We start from the raw sequence: 13,680 nt of genomic DNA, 5'->3' as shown, positions 1-13,680 counted from the left end.
GCATCCCCTTTGCAGTCATTTTTCATTATCGGTCATGAATAAAATTCAAACCTCCCAGTTTGGCATTTCAGCTTTCAGAACTCAGTCCCTGACCGCTCTTCTAAACTTGTGATATTCCTTGCTGTGTATACCTGCTATAACCAGTCCTTCAGGACATGGCCCAGGTTGGAGTACCCCGGACATAAGAGCTACCTCACCACCAAGTTGCAAATCACAGAAGTCCTGACCTATGACTTGGTTGTTTTCTTCCATCCACTGTAATCGGCTCAGAGCCAGATTTTAGCAAATGCTCCAGAAACATTTAATCTAGTTCATCGTTTCAAGAAACAGATCATTGGGTTTGGAAAATGATTTTCTCTCAGTCATATTCTCTGCTCTATCCCCTTGCTCGCTAAAGATTTTTTTTTTTTTAATCAAGAGAATTTAGGAGAATTCGCCCCCAGAAGAGTCGTCTGTGTTCCCTGTAATAAAATAAGCAGTATTTGCAGAGTTGGCCAGGGCTTTATCAGATTTGTTGCAAGTAGTTTTCATGAGAATGAGCCCTGGGAGGGGTTCTGAAAGAATTTCCTTTCCCTCCTTTCCCCTTTCTTTTTCCCCTTGTAAATGATGTTTTAGTCCTAAAATGCTGCTTCAGGGATTTCAGTAGTTGGACAATATAGAAGTAATAAGATAGCTATGACATCTTTTCTTTCTCTTTCTCCTACTTCTCGAGTTTTCATTTTTTAAAATGCAATTTGCAGATGCACAGTAACATGTTTTCAAATGTGAGACGATTTAACACTTTCTTTTATTTCTAGGAATTCTAGCATTTCGGTACTTTCCTTTGAAGTAAACTGCAGACATGGCCTTTGGCAAGGATCTACCTGGAAGAGTTTTCTGAAGTCCAAAATTTCCTCACCTGTCTTCTCTTCCTTGTTTCTGAACTCTGATTTGACCTGTTATGTTTTCTTAGATTAAACCAAATGTGATAATGTGAACTGAGGCTGAATTTTGATCTCTGTGTATCTAACCAAAATTCAACCAGATATTTCAGAGCATGTCACTTCTCAAGAGAATTTGAATGACCTTCACCAATGTTCTGCCCAAAGTATAAGGAAAATCAGAGTGAATTCCCAGTTCTCTAACATTAATTTTCCAGCCTATTCTAGTATCCTTTAGAAGCTCTATCTTTGTCATGAGCCAAAATTTAATTCACTAAAAAATTCAATGAATCTTTCATTAAGCTAAGAGCAGCTAAGAGCCCTTCAAGGCTATGTGCCCACTAGGTGTTCAATTCTTATTAATTAACAGTGATGAGCAAAGTCTTCTACTGCCGACTTTCATTGACATCATCTCAGAAATAATATATTTCTCTTTGGTTTTCTTTCCCTCTTGTGTTAATACCAAAGGTTTCCTTGAACCATGCCCTTTTATTATCCAAGGCAAAGCATTGTACTCAGCTTCTCTTATAACTCCGGAAAATATTATCTTCCAAAGACAGATAAATCAAAATCTCTGGTTACTAATTTAAGTTATGTATTTTTTAGCACTTTTCAATTCCAAGGAGATTTACAAGGATTAACTAGTTAATCTTTCGATCTTCAGTAAGTAGCATTAACCCCAATTTATAGAGGCTAAGAAGAAATGCCTTAGAGTCTCATAGTAGATAAGGGTCTGAGGATTTAGACACCTACCAAATTTTCCATTACAGATTGTGATATGAAGTTTTACTGAGGCACTCAGAGTATCCAGATGTGGCCATCCCAGCAAGCTTTTGAACTTAATGTAGGGACCACTATGCATCCTGCCAAGTCCAGGTGTCAGCTTGCCCACTAACCCACCCATGATTTGAGACCCAGCATCTATCTCCATTTTACAGATGAGAAAAATGATACTCAAAAAGGTTAATAGAAGTATTTGCTTTGCTAGCCTCATGGTGCTGCTCACTATGAGGGTCAAAAAGAAAGTGAAGAGCAAAACTTTATAAACTCTAAATTGCTGTATAGTTGTTTGTTGCATTACAACTATTTTTATTTTATACACAGCTTTATAGTATTTATGTAGTTTCTTATTGTTTGAAGCATTTCCTGCATGCAGTTTGAAACTTTTTGTATTTACTTTAGAACAAGATTCAGTTAAGAGTAGGTGCTTCTTAGACTCGACCCAAAATAATTTAGTTAGTTAAACACCAGAAATAACCTCACTGAAGTATGGCTTCTGCCAAAAGAGAAGACCTACAAGACATATTATAGTAAAACACAGACTAGGGAAGTCATGATCAAGTTTCTGCTGTTGTAAACTTCATTCTGAATTCTACAGATACATGGGGAAAAATAAGTGAAGAGGTTCACATGTATATTAACATGGTACATGGTACAGGAAGCCACAGATATTTACATAATTAGGTGGAGTGGAGTCTCTTAAGAGACAGAATCTTAAGGTGGAATTTAGAATGTTTGAGTAATTAAGCAGTAACTGAAAAACCTTGAATTTTGCATAAGGTTCTCTTGGGATGTTATCTATTATTCTCAGATGGAGTTAGTCTCAAAGATTAACCATACAGTAGCATTTTGAAGTTGCTGCATATGAAATAGTTGCTTATTTGTTGCATCCTCTGTAATGACAATGAACTTGTGCATTCATTTCTCTTAATGAGCTAGAGGTAGTAACTGGATATCGATGCTATGTATGTTTTTCATGAAACTGACTCTGCATACCACCTTATCTTATTCTCATCCCTTGAAACTAGGTGCAGTAAATTCCATGCCCATGGCTGCAGGAAGACCCCACAGGCCTGGGGATGGGTGCTGCTCTCAGAGTGGAGTGTCACAAGTTCCTAGAGAACTTGCATTAGTATTTGTTGGGTCCACTTGCTAGACTCTGATTGCTGGTTTGTCCTGATGAGGCTCCTGTCTGTCTTGGATTCCTGGTCTACATCTGCCTTGAACTCTAAGGTTCCTCCTCTATTGCTCCTGTAACTCCTGACTTCTGCCTCTTCTGACCTCTGGTAATTGCTTATCTGTACCTTCTTTCCTGTGTGTGGCTGTCTCATCTGCTGTGATTTCTTTTGTTTATTTATAGTGCTGAAAATTTCAAAGTAATGCACATTTTTCAGATCCTCCAAGACATATATAATTTCTTTCTTAGATAAATGGGATTATATTATGCATGTGACTCTGCAACTTTCTTTTTGTTCCTTACAAGTCTTTCTTGGAACTCTTTCCATATCTGTCCATGTAAATCTCCTTCTTTCTGACGCCTATATAGAATTTCCATGCCACTGTGGGTGTATACATACATTACTTAGACAACTTCCTTTGGATAGACTTTAGGTTGTTTCAAATTATTATTATAAATGATACTACTGTAATCTTGGTGTTCATTGTATTATGGTGCATTGGTTTGAGTATAATATGAGAAATTCTTGGTGAAATTTTTACAATGTTTACATTTGATGGATACTATAATTCGATACCCTGAGATAGTCTATAAAATTTATAAATTCCACTAACAGTGTGTGCGCATACCTATGTATCCATACATCACCAGCAGTGAATGTTTTTAATTTACATTTGCATTTCTCTGATTTCTAGTGAGCTGCAAGCCATATTAGATGTGTCCTGGCATTTCCCCTTCCTTGTCTTGTCTGAATTGTTTTTTGACAGTCTTTACTTGTAAAAAATTTCTTTTCCAATTGCAATATTTATCTTAGGGATTTGCAAGAATTCTTTCTATATCACAGACACTCTCCGCCCCCCTCATATCATTTGTGTTGAGAATATCTTCCCCAGTGTGTGCTGTAATTTCCCCTTGCTTAACAGTGGTGCAGGGTGCACACCATTTTCTGATCTCTCCAAATTTTCACTTGGAAAGCTTCATTCCACTCTCATTCAAATTCTTATAATGAGAAGTAAAAGAAAGAGTTCATAAACTGAGGACATACCCTTGTATCATGCCATTTTCTCCCTTATGGTGGGTCTCAAGAGGGAAACTTGTTAGTTTAGGAATTTATAGGGTCATGTTTCAGTGAATAGATTTTAATTTTGAAGTTATTCATGTATATTTCTGTGGGTACACTTATCACACATAAAGAGAGACTCTTGAGGGAGGAAGGGATAAATACAGATAACTGTTTTCCTATCTATGCACTTATTATTAATTTAATGTTTTCTAGTGAATGAGGAGACTGTAACCTTTGCTAATGAGTTAGATGAGTTTTTCTGAGTTGGCCATTCATTATGGTGGTGTTACACACATTTGTTCATATGCTTCTAGATTCACTTGTATCTGTCAACACAAACCAGTTCTGTGTTGTAGAGTCTGCAAGTTTATTGATGTAAATCCTAAATATATGGAAGAATTTGCTAAAATATTGACACACATTTTATATAAAGTGATAGCATTTGGTAGAATCAGAGAATTGTTTAATCCCCAGTATGATAGACACTAAGCCTGTAGGTGGCCAACTCATTCACTTACTCTGGATTCACTGCCTCCCACCACTATTGTGACGTACTGTGTGCCAGATTTCAGGGATACAAAGCTGACAAAACAGGGTCTCTGCCTTGAGCTTGGAGTATGGAGGGGTGTTTAATGGCCAGTAGGTTAGCGCATGTCAGTGGACAGAAGTAAGAATATAGAGGAAGCCATGTGGAATCTGAATGTGGAAAAGAGGATTTGGGGACTCACTACCTCCAGGATTTTTCAATTTGACTTTGAAATATGAGCTTGGTTTTGCCAGCAGCAAAATAAAGGAAAGGGAATTTGGGAGAACATTCTAGGAATTGCTGGAATGTGCAGGGTGAAGGCAGGAAAGAACATGGCGTTGTTGGTATGTGTGGCTCTAGCCCAGGATAAGCATTGTCACAGGAGAGTAGAGACCAAGGTCTGGGCTGGGTAGTCAAGATTCCTGTATGCCAGCTGAGGAACTGGACTTTGTCCTGAACATGACCTCATGCAGAGGAGGCATGAGGTCAGTGTTTTAGCTGTGTGAGTGATGGATGGTCCTGAGCAGGCACAGACACCACCTAGAAGTTCATCGCAAGGGTCCCAGTGAGAGGTGTTGCAGGCCTGAGCAGCTGGGAAGTGGAGCAGGGGGTGGGGGAAAATAGGGATTTATTTAGATGATAGAGTCTATAGGAATCGGTTACTCAGTGGAGAGGGCAAGCCCAAGGGATGGAGAAGAATGGAGGGAGGGGAAAAGGAACTGGACTCTAGAATGAGCAATTAGAAAGAGGTCAGAACAATTCTCGGCATGATGATCTGGACGGAGGAATACCCAGATAGAAATGTCTAGCCTCATGCCCCAGATGGAGATCAGGGTTGGACATCTGAGTGTGTTGAGCCACCTGTGTGCTGAGCAGAGCGCTGAGAGCCAATGAGATCATCTGGGAGAATGTGTATATTTCAAAGAGAAGAGGCTGTGTTGAGGAACAGTAATGTTTCAGGAGAAGATGAATGGCCACAATGAAAGCAACGTGTGGCAGAGATGTCATCTGTTCTGATGACTGATAGGTCCCAATACTCCATAAATACTTCCTCAATGGGAAGGAGGAGGCAAACCATCCAAGGAACCTACGGAAGAATCATCAAAGTAGAGGTGGATAGGCATTAGTGAGAGTGCCAAGGTCAGGGGAACAAGGAGAGGAGGTCCAAGAGGCAGGTTGGCGAAATGTATGGAATGCTGCCGAGAGAGGTCAGTGTGGTGGAGGACTGGAGACCTTGAATGAGCCAACAAGAAGAGGAAGCTTCAGGTGGGTAGGTGTACTGTGAGTGCAAAGAGAAGGTCAAATGTCAGAGAGTTCCAGAATAAGGAGGGAGAAAGCCCGCAAGGATAGCGCTCGAGCTGCTGTCTGGTGCAAGCCTTGGAAAGAGCCCAACTGGGATTATGAGAGTAGCTTTGGCACTTCCTATGCTTACACACCAAGATCTGTCAGACTGTACAGTAGTCGTGACAGTGGTTCTTAACGTGAAGTCCTGCTGGCCAGAAACATCGGCATCCCATAGGAATCTGTTAGCAGTGCACTCTGACCCTGACCCAGAAACCCTGGGGATGGGGCTTATGTGTGAGTTTGATATACTCCGTATTTTGAAAACCACTGTTTTATGGACTAATTTTGAGAAAAATTAGTAATGTTGAGCTAATTTGCAGAGTGAGCTTCTAAAGCTAGGACATAATCCTAAAACTAAAGCCAAGATTTTTTTGACCAGAGGGTTGGAGAAATGAAATTCTCCCTCATGCCTGAAGCACTCTTATTTGGAATCAACTCTTATTTGCTGCAGATGGATGGAAGAACTGAGCAGCCCCGCTCCTCTACTGAGCCTCAAATTTCTTGTTGCAGCACGAAACATTATTTTCTAAGGACATGTTCTGCTTTAATAGAATGTGGTTTTACTTTTATTAAAGGCCTAGGGTTCCCTAGTTCTGTTTTTCTGTGCTTAAAATGCCATCTGATTTTGTCTTTGGTGTGTTGCATGGGTGCAGCCGTTGGGAAGCTGGGAATGCTGATGAGGATTTCCATTGCTGCTATTGCCACTTTATCAAAACATTTGTTTTTGTCCTACCAGGTCTGCGAGCTGGATATTATCTTTAATTTTGAAAAGGCATATTTTATCCTTGATGAATTTATAATAGGTGGAGAAATTCAGGAAACATCCAAGAAAACTGCTGTCAAAGCCATTGAAGACTCTGATATGTTGCAAGAGGTCAGTACAATTTTTCATGACATAGGTAAAGATGATGACAATGACAGTGATGATATTGTTGATAATTATACTATCAGGCCAGGTGACCCTGTAATCCCAGCTATCAGGAGACTAAGGCAAGAGGATTGCAAGTTCAAGTCCAGCACCTGGGCAACTTGGGGACATTCTGTCTCAAAAAATAAAATGGGCTGGGAATGTAGTTGAACATGACTCTGGGTTCAAAAAAATTACAATACTAACCAACATTCTGTTGGTACTTTGTGCTGAGTGTAGTTCCTGTGCAGTTCACACATATTGGCTTATTTCTTTCAGTAACTCTGAGAAGTAGCTGTTATTGTTATCCCATTTTACAGATGAGTAAATAGAGACATGAAAAAAATTAAGTGAACTGCTCAGGTTTACACAGTTCTTAAATGCGCAATAGAGATTTGAACCCAAGAAGATGGGTCCTGTTTGGCTGAACTTTTTAATGTTAGGATACCTTCCTGTCCAAAAGGTATCAAATTCTTGGTGCTATTCCTTGCAAAAATCATGTTATGAGATGTATATAAAAAAACCTTTCATTGAAATATCTGTGCTGCCTAGGAAGGGAGAATAGCAGTACATAGTTATTTCATTTGCCAGGAATATTAGGGCTCTGTTATTGAACATGGCATTCATCATTTTAATTAAAATTTCTTACACCTCCTGGGAAGGCCACACATGTGCTCCTGTTTGCATAAATAAATTGGAAGCACTGTGGATGCTTGCCAAGATATAAATGGGCTCTGAAGAATCCATTTGGTACTGCCCCTGACTCTCTGTGGTTCTTATGTTGTGGGATTTTTCTTTTAGAAGTAGCCCAAATTTGCATTGTGTCTAATGGGGAACTGAGCCCATGTCAGCTCCTCCAGTTCTCCCTCGGACAGTGTGATGAAGAGCACTTAGCTCCACTGACCTCTGCTCTCCCAAACCAGATGATCTGACCAGTTCCTGCTCAGGCATATGTCTGGGGGGCTGTGTTCCATCCCAGTTCTGCCATTGCTAGGTCCTTCTCCCACATCAGTGGGGGTCTTTGCATCTTTCTGTTTTCATAACAGCAGGTCAAGAGGATTCAGAGCATCATTGAATACCTTTTCAATATTGGCATTATAGCCATTCTTCCTGCTATTTGGAAATAAGAGGTCGATTAAATTAATAAAACAACATTAGGCATGATTTCCCAGAATGTTCGACAATCCTTTGAGCTGTTTTCTTGCTCCTGACCATGGAGGGCATCAGTCCTCAGAGGAGCAGACGTGAAGAAGGACATGTGTTTGAGTGGGCACCCCTGAGCAGCTCTGTGTGCCTCCATGTGAGACCATGAATTCATTACCAGAGGTGTGCTCACCTTAAAAATAAATTTCAATTCTCTAATGTTTATTTGGCTCTCTCCAAATGCCACCAGAAGGGATTTTTACAAAGTACTAGAGAAATCTGTGGTTTGGAAATCCCAATGGAATAGCATTTTGTAAAATATGCTGGCGGAGGAGTACAGCAGGGAGAGGAAGAAGGAGAGGTTATTTAAAATGGTATCCTCAGGGTCCTTAATGTGGAATCTCCGTATAGGAGAAACAGACTCCTTGCAGGGTCTTTGGTACTTCAGTAATTAAAGCTTCTTGAATCGGGGTCAAATCATACCTGGATTATTTTGAAATTCTCCCCTTTGTAGTAAAGAGAGTTTTAAAGAGCTTGCAGTAAATGTGGTATTTCTAGTCCAACTAAATATGGGAAGCAGGTATTTTAAGAGTGAGCTCTTTCACATTAAGGAAGATGGTGGTTCATGTCCCTGGTGATTGAATGGGCAGTCTTGATTGGTGGGTCTCAGGGGACCTGCATTTAACCTATGTCCCCCAGTGAGTAGCAATGTCACGCTACCCTTAAAAAGCACTGATTGAATCAACAGCACCCACAAATAGAGAACGTGTCACTAGTGTCCTTTGGGGCTCAGATCCTCACTTCAGTGCAGTCCATGGGCATTTTGGTGAGCTTGCTGAAAATTAACTTCATCCATCTTGCCTGCTTCTGAAAGTTTAGAATGAGTGGGAGAAAATAATTGCTTGAAGGCAAAAAACAAAAGAACAAAACAAAACTGTTCTCTTTATTCCCTGTCCTTTGTCCCCAAGCAAATGTTACTGTAGACTAGGGAAGGTCTTCATGACATCACTTTCACTTTTAGAGCAAAGTAGATCCTCCAAGTAGATCTGGAGTCTTTCCCCAAACTACCTAATAAAAGTTTCTTAGGAGAAAAATAAATAAATATAAGCTACCTTCACTTATTTAATAAAGAGACCTCATGGTCTCAGAGTCTCAAAACTCCAGATGCTCAAGACTAATTCTGAGTGTACTGGGGCTAGATGTTGATAATAGGGAAAGTCAAAGTTTAATTGGTTGAGGATGACGTATTTGGGAGGAGTAACAATGTGGATATGATGACGTGAAGTTGTTAGAAGGAAAAGGAAATCATGAAGGAAGACAGTAGCTACTACAGGGGTTGCAATTCCTAGGATTACCAGTGGGGGCGGCCATCAGCAGATGTCTTACACAGACTAAGAGGTCATGTAAAGAAGGGAAAGTCAAATGGTACCCCAAGAGCTCAAGCAATAGGATGCCTCGTGTGTAGTGTGGATGTAGGAGCAACCTGTTCAGTGTACCCCAACACTGTCTCACTATTCTTAGCACATTAACAGCTAAGCCAAACCAGAGTGTAATAGGCATAGTGTGTACAGTGCAGAACCACAAGATACAGCCAGAAGGTGTCCCAAGGTACACACTCTAACCCTCTTCTAGCAAAGGTAAGAGCAGAACTCTTTAAGGATGTATCTATTTTAAAAGTCTGTTCCAAACCTTTTAAGTACCAAGCTCCAGAAAATACCACCCCTTAGGTTACTGGTTCATGTAGCTTGAGTGATAGTCAGGCTCAGACAGGGCAGTCAGCACAGCGTTTAGCAGCCTGTGTCATCTGGTAGTGTTAGCAGTGCCGACAGCTAGGGGCCAGTCAGAGCCTTTGGCTCAGGCTTCCTCAAGGCTGCAGAATGGAACTGGCAATGTACTCATATTGTCATGCCTTTTAGTCAAATTTGCAAAAGTAAGGTATTTTAACTGCAGAGATTAAAGTGAATATGATGTGTTAGAAGAGTATCAACAGTTAATTAATGAGAATACCATGCTCTTTCTGGATTTTGTGATACTTGCCATCTTTTTAATATTACTAATCTTTCATCATTTCAGGTAATCTTTATACTTCATTTGATATTTGTAATTTTGTGTTCCTTTCACAAGGGTGTGAACTCCTGACGTGGGCTGCTGGCCAGTGTGATACCCCAGCTCAGTTAAAAGACATGGACAGCATCTTGAGGAAGAGATGCAGGACACAAGCCTTAGGGCTGTGAGCTTGTATTGGCCAGTGCTTATTCAGAAGGCCTAAGAGCTTTGAAGAAAGTGTGGATGATTGAGTATCAGTATTTTCAGCAGAGGAGTACTGAATTCTAGAAGGCAGGTGAAAGCAGTTGGGAAACCTGACTTCTAACTGTGGTCTCCCCCTGGCCATCGTGCTTGGCCAGTGACCTTGCTCTATTTGGCTCATGCTGTCTGTGTCTCTCCTGGCAGGTTCTGATGAGGTCTGAGCTCAAGAAAGTGAGGCAGCTATTGCTAGCAGAACTGATGTCAACTCAGCATGGAAGAGGCAGGGTGTTACCAAAGAAGGACTTGCTGCCCTTTTGAGCTCTTATATTGATTCAACCTGGGGCTGTGGTGTTTCACAAACATATGTGTTTGCAGAGAGAGGGCGGGTGAGAGAAAGTCACCCCATCTTGTACAGTATAGAGCTTACAACTTATTATACCTGTAATGTGAATTTCTTCAAACACACACAAAAAAGTGCTAGAAAAGAAATATGGCCCTGTGCCTTGTTAGCAAATGTTGGTAACTGATGAGTAGGATGAAGAAACATGATTTGTATACTTTGGAGGAAAGCCTTTCAAAACACATGGCCACAGTTCTGCAGAATCATGGTGTGTTTATCATTTCTGTCTTGGCAGTAAGTGTACTAAGGATGTTCTGTACAATGTAGAAGCAGGTCATGTGCTCGACAAGTGCCCTTCAGGCCTCCCTAGACACGTGCCTGGATGTGGTTCTCGTGACCCTTTAGCAGACACGTTCACCTTGAGTCAACAGTGCTTCTCGGCAGGTGTGGCTTTGGCCTTTCAGCAGATCAAGCGTAGCTTTTTCTCAGTTGAAAGTTATGCAGTTCCAGCCATATGGTCATGTGTGCAAATGATACTCAAACTTTGTGCCACCTTTCTCTATCAGAATGCAAAGATTTATGCCCACAAATGCTTTTGAAAACTTTTTTCAATAATGGTGAAAAATTATATAAGGGAATGAAAAAGATTTCACTGTTTTCTACAGAAGTGGCTTAAAGGGAAAATTGTTCTAATTCATTGTTCTCTTTCAGACAATGGAAGAATACATGAACAAACCTACATTTTAACCATACATCTACTTGAAGACTCCAAGTGCTATGTGATGTGAATTTACAAACAAGCAATGCCTTACAGTCAGTCTTGACAAAGCCTCTGGCACCATGCCAAAAATAACTTAAAGGGACTCTTTGTTAACTAGCACAAATTAAAGTTGTTCTGCATGATATATTTATAATTGCTACACATCTGTATTATATTATACATGCATACTTCTTGTGGCTCTGGTTGCTTGAAACAACTGTTGCATAACCCAATAGATGAATAGTTGTTTGCAATATTTTAACTCCATGTGATGTTTTAAAGCTAATTTTGAAAAAATGGTTGCAATGTATTTTTGTTGCATATGACCTCCTACTGACAGGTTGAAAACTGTATTGTTGATAACTTATGATTCTGAAAGTAAAGTATATATTATTAATGCCTTTCCTAAATATTTAGTTTTTAAAAGTATATATTAGTTCAAACATGTTAATAGTTGAGTTCATACCTAATACTAGATATTTTCCAAATAGTTAATAATACTGTAATTTCAGACCAGATACAATGTATCTTATTTTAATGTTCTGAATTCATTTGTTTTTTTCAGGATTGGAATTAGGGAAGATAAACCAAAGAAAGTATAGAACTAAACAAGTGTTTTTGATGCCTTAGAAGCTGCTACCTAGGCTGAGGTTTTAATTTTACCTTTTAATTGAAATAAGGGACATTCCAATAAAGTTATGTTTTCTACAAACTCTATATATTTATTAAGATTTTTAAAGATAGATATAGTGCCTGTGACATTCTTTATTATAAGAATAGTATGATAAGGATTAATAACAATAGCAATAATTATTATTGCTACTACTATTTTAAAAATCTCTCATGTTCCAAGCATTCTTAGTTGATTGAGAGATTTTATTTCAAATATTTTTAATGTAAATTTAACATATTTGAAGTCATTGCTTATTAGGCTTACTTAGGGCATTTACTAGCTATCATTGAAGCCTAAATGGTAGATGATTTTCCTCCTCCCCGCCCCAAAAATGCGCTGCTGGTCATTATAGTAAATATGTTACCTTGGTACTTCCTGGAATGACAATTCTACATAACTAGGTACTAAATGTGATCCAAACTGGGCATAGCGGCTCAGGCCTGTAATCTTAGTAGCTCAGGAGGCTGAGGCAGGAGGATTGTGAGTTCAAAGCCAGCCTTCGCAATTTAGAGAGGCCCTAAGCAACTCAGCAAGACTCTCAGTGGTTAGCGCCTTGGGTTCAATCCTTGGTACCAAAAAACCAAAACAAAACAAGACAAAACAAAAAATGTGATCTGACACCTTATGGGGAAATAGCTTGCACTCTTCTGTCTTGGTGCCTTTCTCTAAAGTCTTAGCTGTACATTTTCAATGTGGGTCTCGCAGGATGGTATCACTCATAATGTGGTGAGGGACCCCCTAGTCCTTTTCTTAAGGTGATCATGCTTGCTGTTGGATTTTGTAGCAGAGCCTGCACGGCACACCCTCATAGAACATGCTGGAAATGTGTCATCTGTGGGTCATCTCAGTAGAGTGCTTCAGGGGGAAAGGCAAGTTGGGAGAAGGAGAACAGGCCTAACTTGACCAATTCCCCAGTATCACCATTACTTAAAGGAAAGCATTCAGATGAGCACATGAAGTAATCACTGGGCTTTAAATACCTCCTATTCCTCAAATTAATGATACGACTGCAATTATAGCATCAGATTGAAGCTTATCATTTTTTATCACTGTATTTACTGTTTCTTTAGTTTTGTGCTTTAACTGTTTTTTGGCAAGTATGATAAAACTCTTTGTTTTTCAAGCCAATTTTGTAAAGATGGACTTCCTGTAAATATATCACAGTTTTTCTGGTTCCTTTCCATTATTTTTGGATGAAGGTCTTTCTTGAACCTCATTAAATGTACTGCATATATTCTGGATAATTCCATATTAAATACTGTCTAGCTGTGCATAGGTATTCTCAGACTTCCTGTTGCGTACAGAGAATGATTGTGTCTTTGTGGCACACCGGGGTAAGTGTGAGGAATTTTGGAGACATCTTTTATGAGCTGTGGTGAAAATAGTCATTATGTTTTCTTTATATTATATAATTATAACAAGAGTACCAAGTGCAAGGAAAGATCATAAATATTCAGTTTGTATAATGCTTCCAAATAAAATATTTTTAAAAATTTTAATGAGCAACTTGAATGTGTTGTTATGAATATAAATTTTTAATCACATTTTTATGCTTGAAATTGCTACCCCTAATTTCTGACCAAGTTCCTATCATTTTCTTGGTACTTATCCTGAAGAGGAAACTTCCCAAGTAGGGACAGCAAATGGGAGAAGAGTAGGTCCTGCTCTTGTTCCTACTGACTTCCTGGTCACCATTCCCCCACATTTTGATAATCTGATTTTTTTATCTGCAATTAATGATTCAGTCATTCTTTAAATATAGCAAAAATTCCTCTTTTGTTAACAAATGTAAAGTTGACA

At 39.4% G+C, this 13,680-nt stretch overlaps 1 protein-coding gene across 4 annotated transcripts in view; it reads left to right on the top strand.

The window, feature by feature from the left end:
* The window catches only part of AP1S3 (adaptor related protein complex 1 subunit sigma 3), a 56,288-nt gene extending 42,915 nt beyond the window's left edge, over positions 1-13,373 (top strand). For all 4 annotated transcript variants that reach the window (XM_079134823.1, XM_079134824.1, XM_079134822.1 and 1 more), the window contains 2 exons: positions 6,547-6,684; positions 11,159-13,373. In XM_079134823.1, the coding sequence (XP_078990949.1) occupies positions 6,547-6,684; positions 11,159-11,194 (174 nt within the window). In that variant the 3' untranslated portion in view covers positions 11,195-13,373. The remainder of the gene's footprint in view (positions 1-6,546; positions 6,685-11,158) is intronic.
* The last annotated feature ends 307 nt before the right edge of the window (positions 13,374-13,680 follow it).

The sequence above is a fragment of the Sciurus vulgaris genome (assembly GCF_902686455.1).
Source record: "Sciurus vulgaris genome assembly, chromosome: 3".
Taxonomy (NCBI): Eukaryota; Metazoa; Chordata; class Mammalia; order Rodentia; family Sciuridae; genus Sciurus; species Sciurus vulgaris.
The sequence above is the reverse complement of the archived record's forward strand: the minus strand, read 5'-3'. Positions and strand labels throughout refer to the sequence as shown.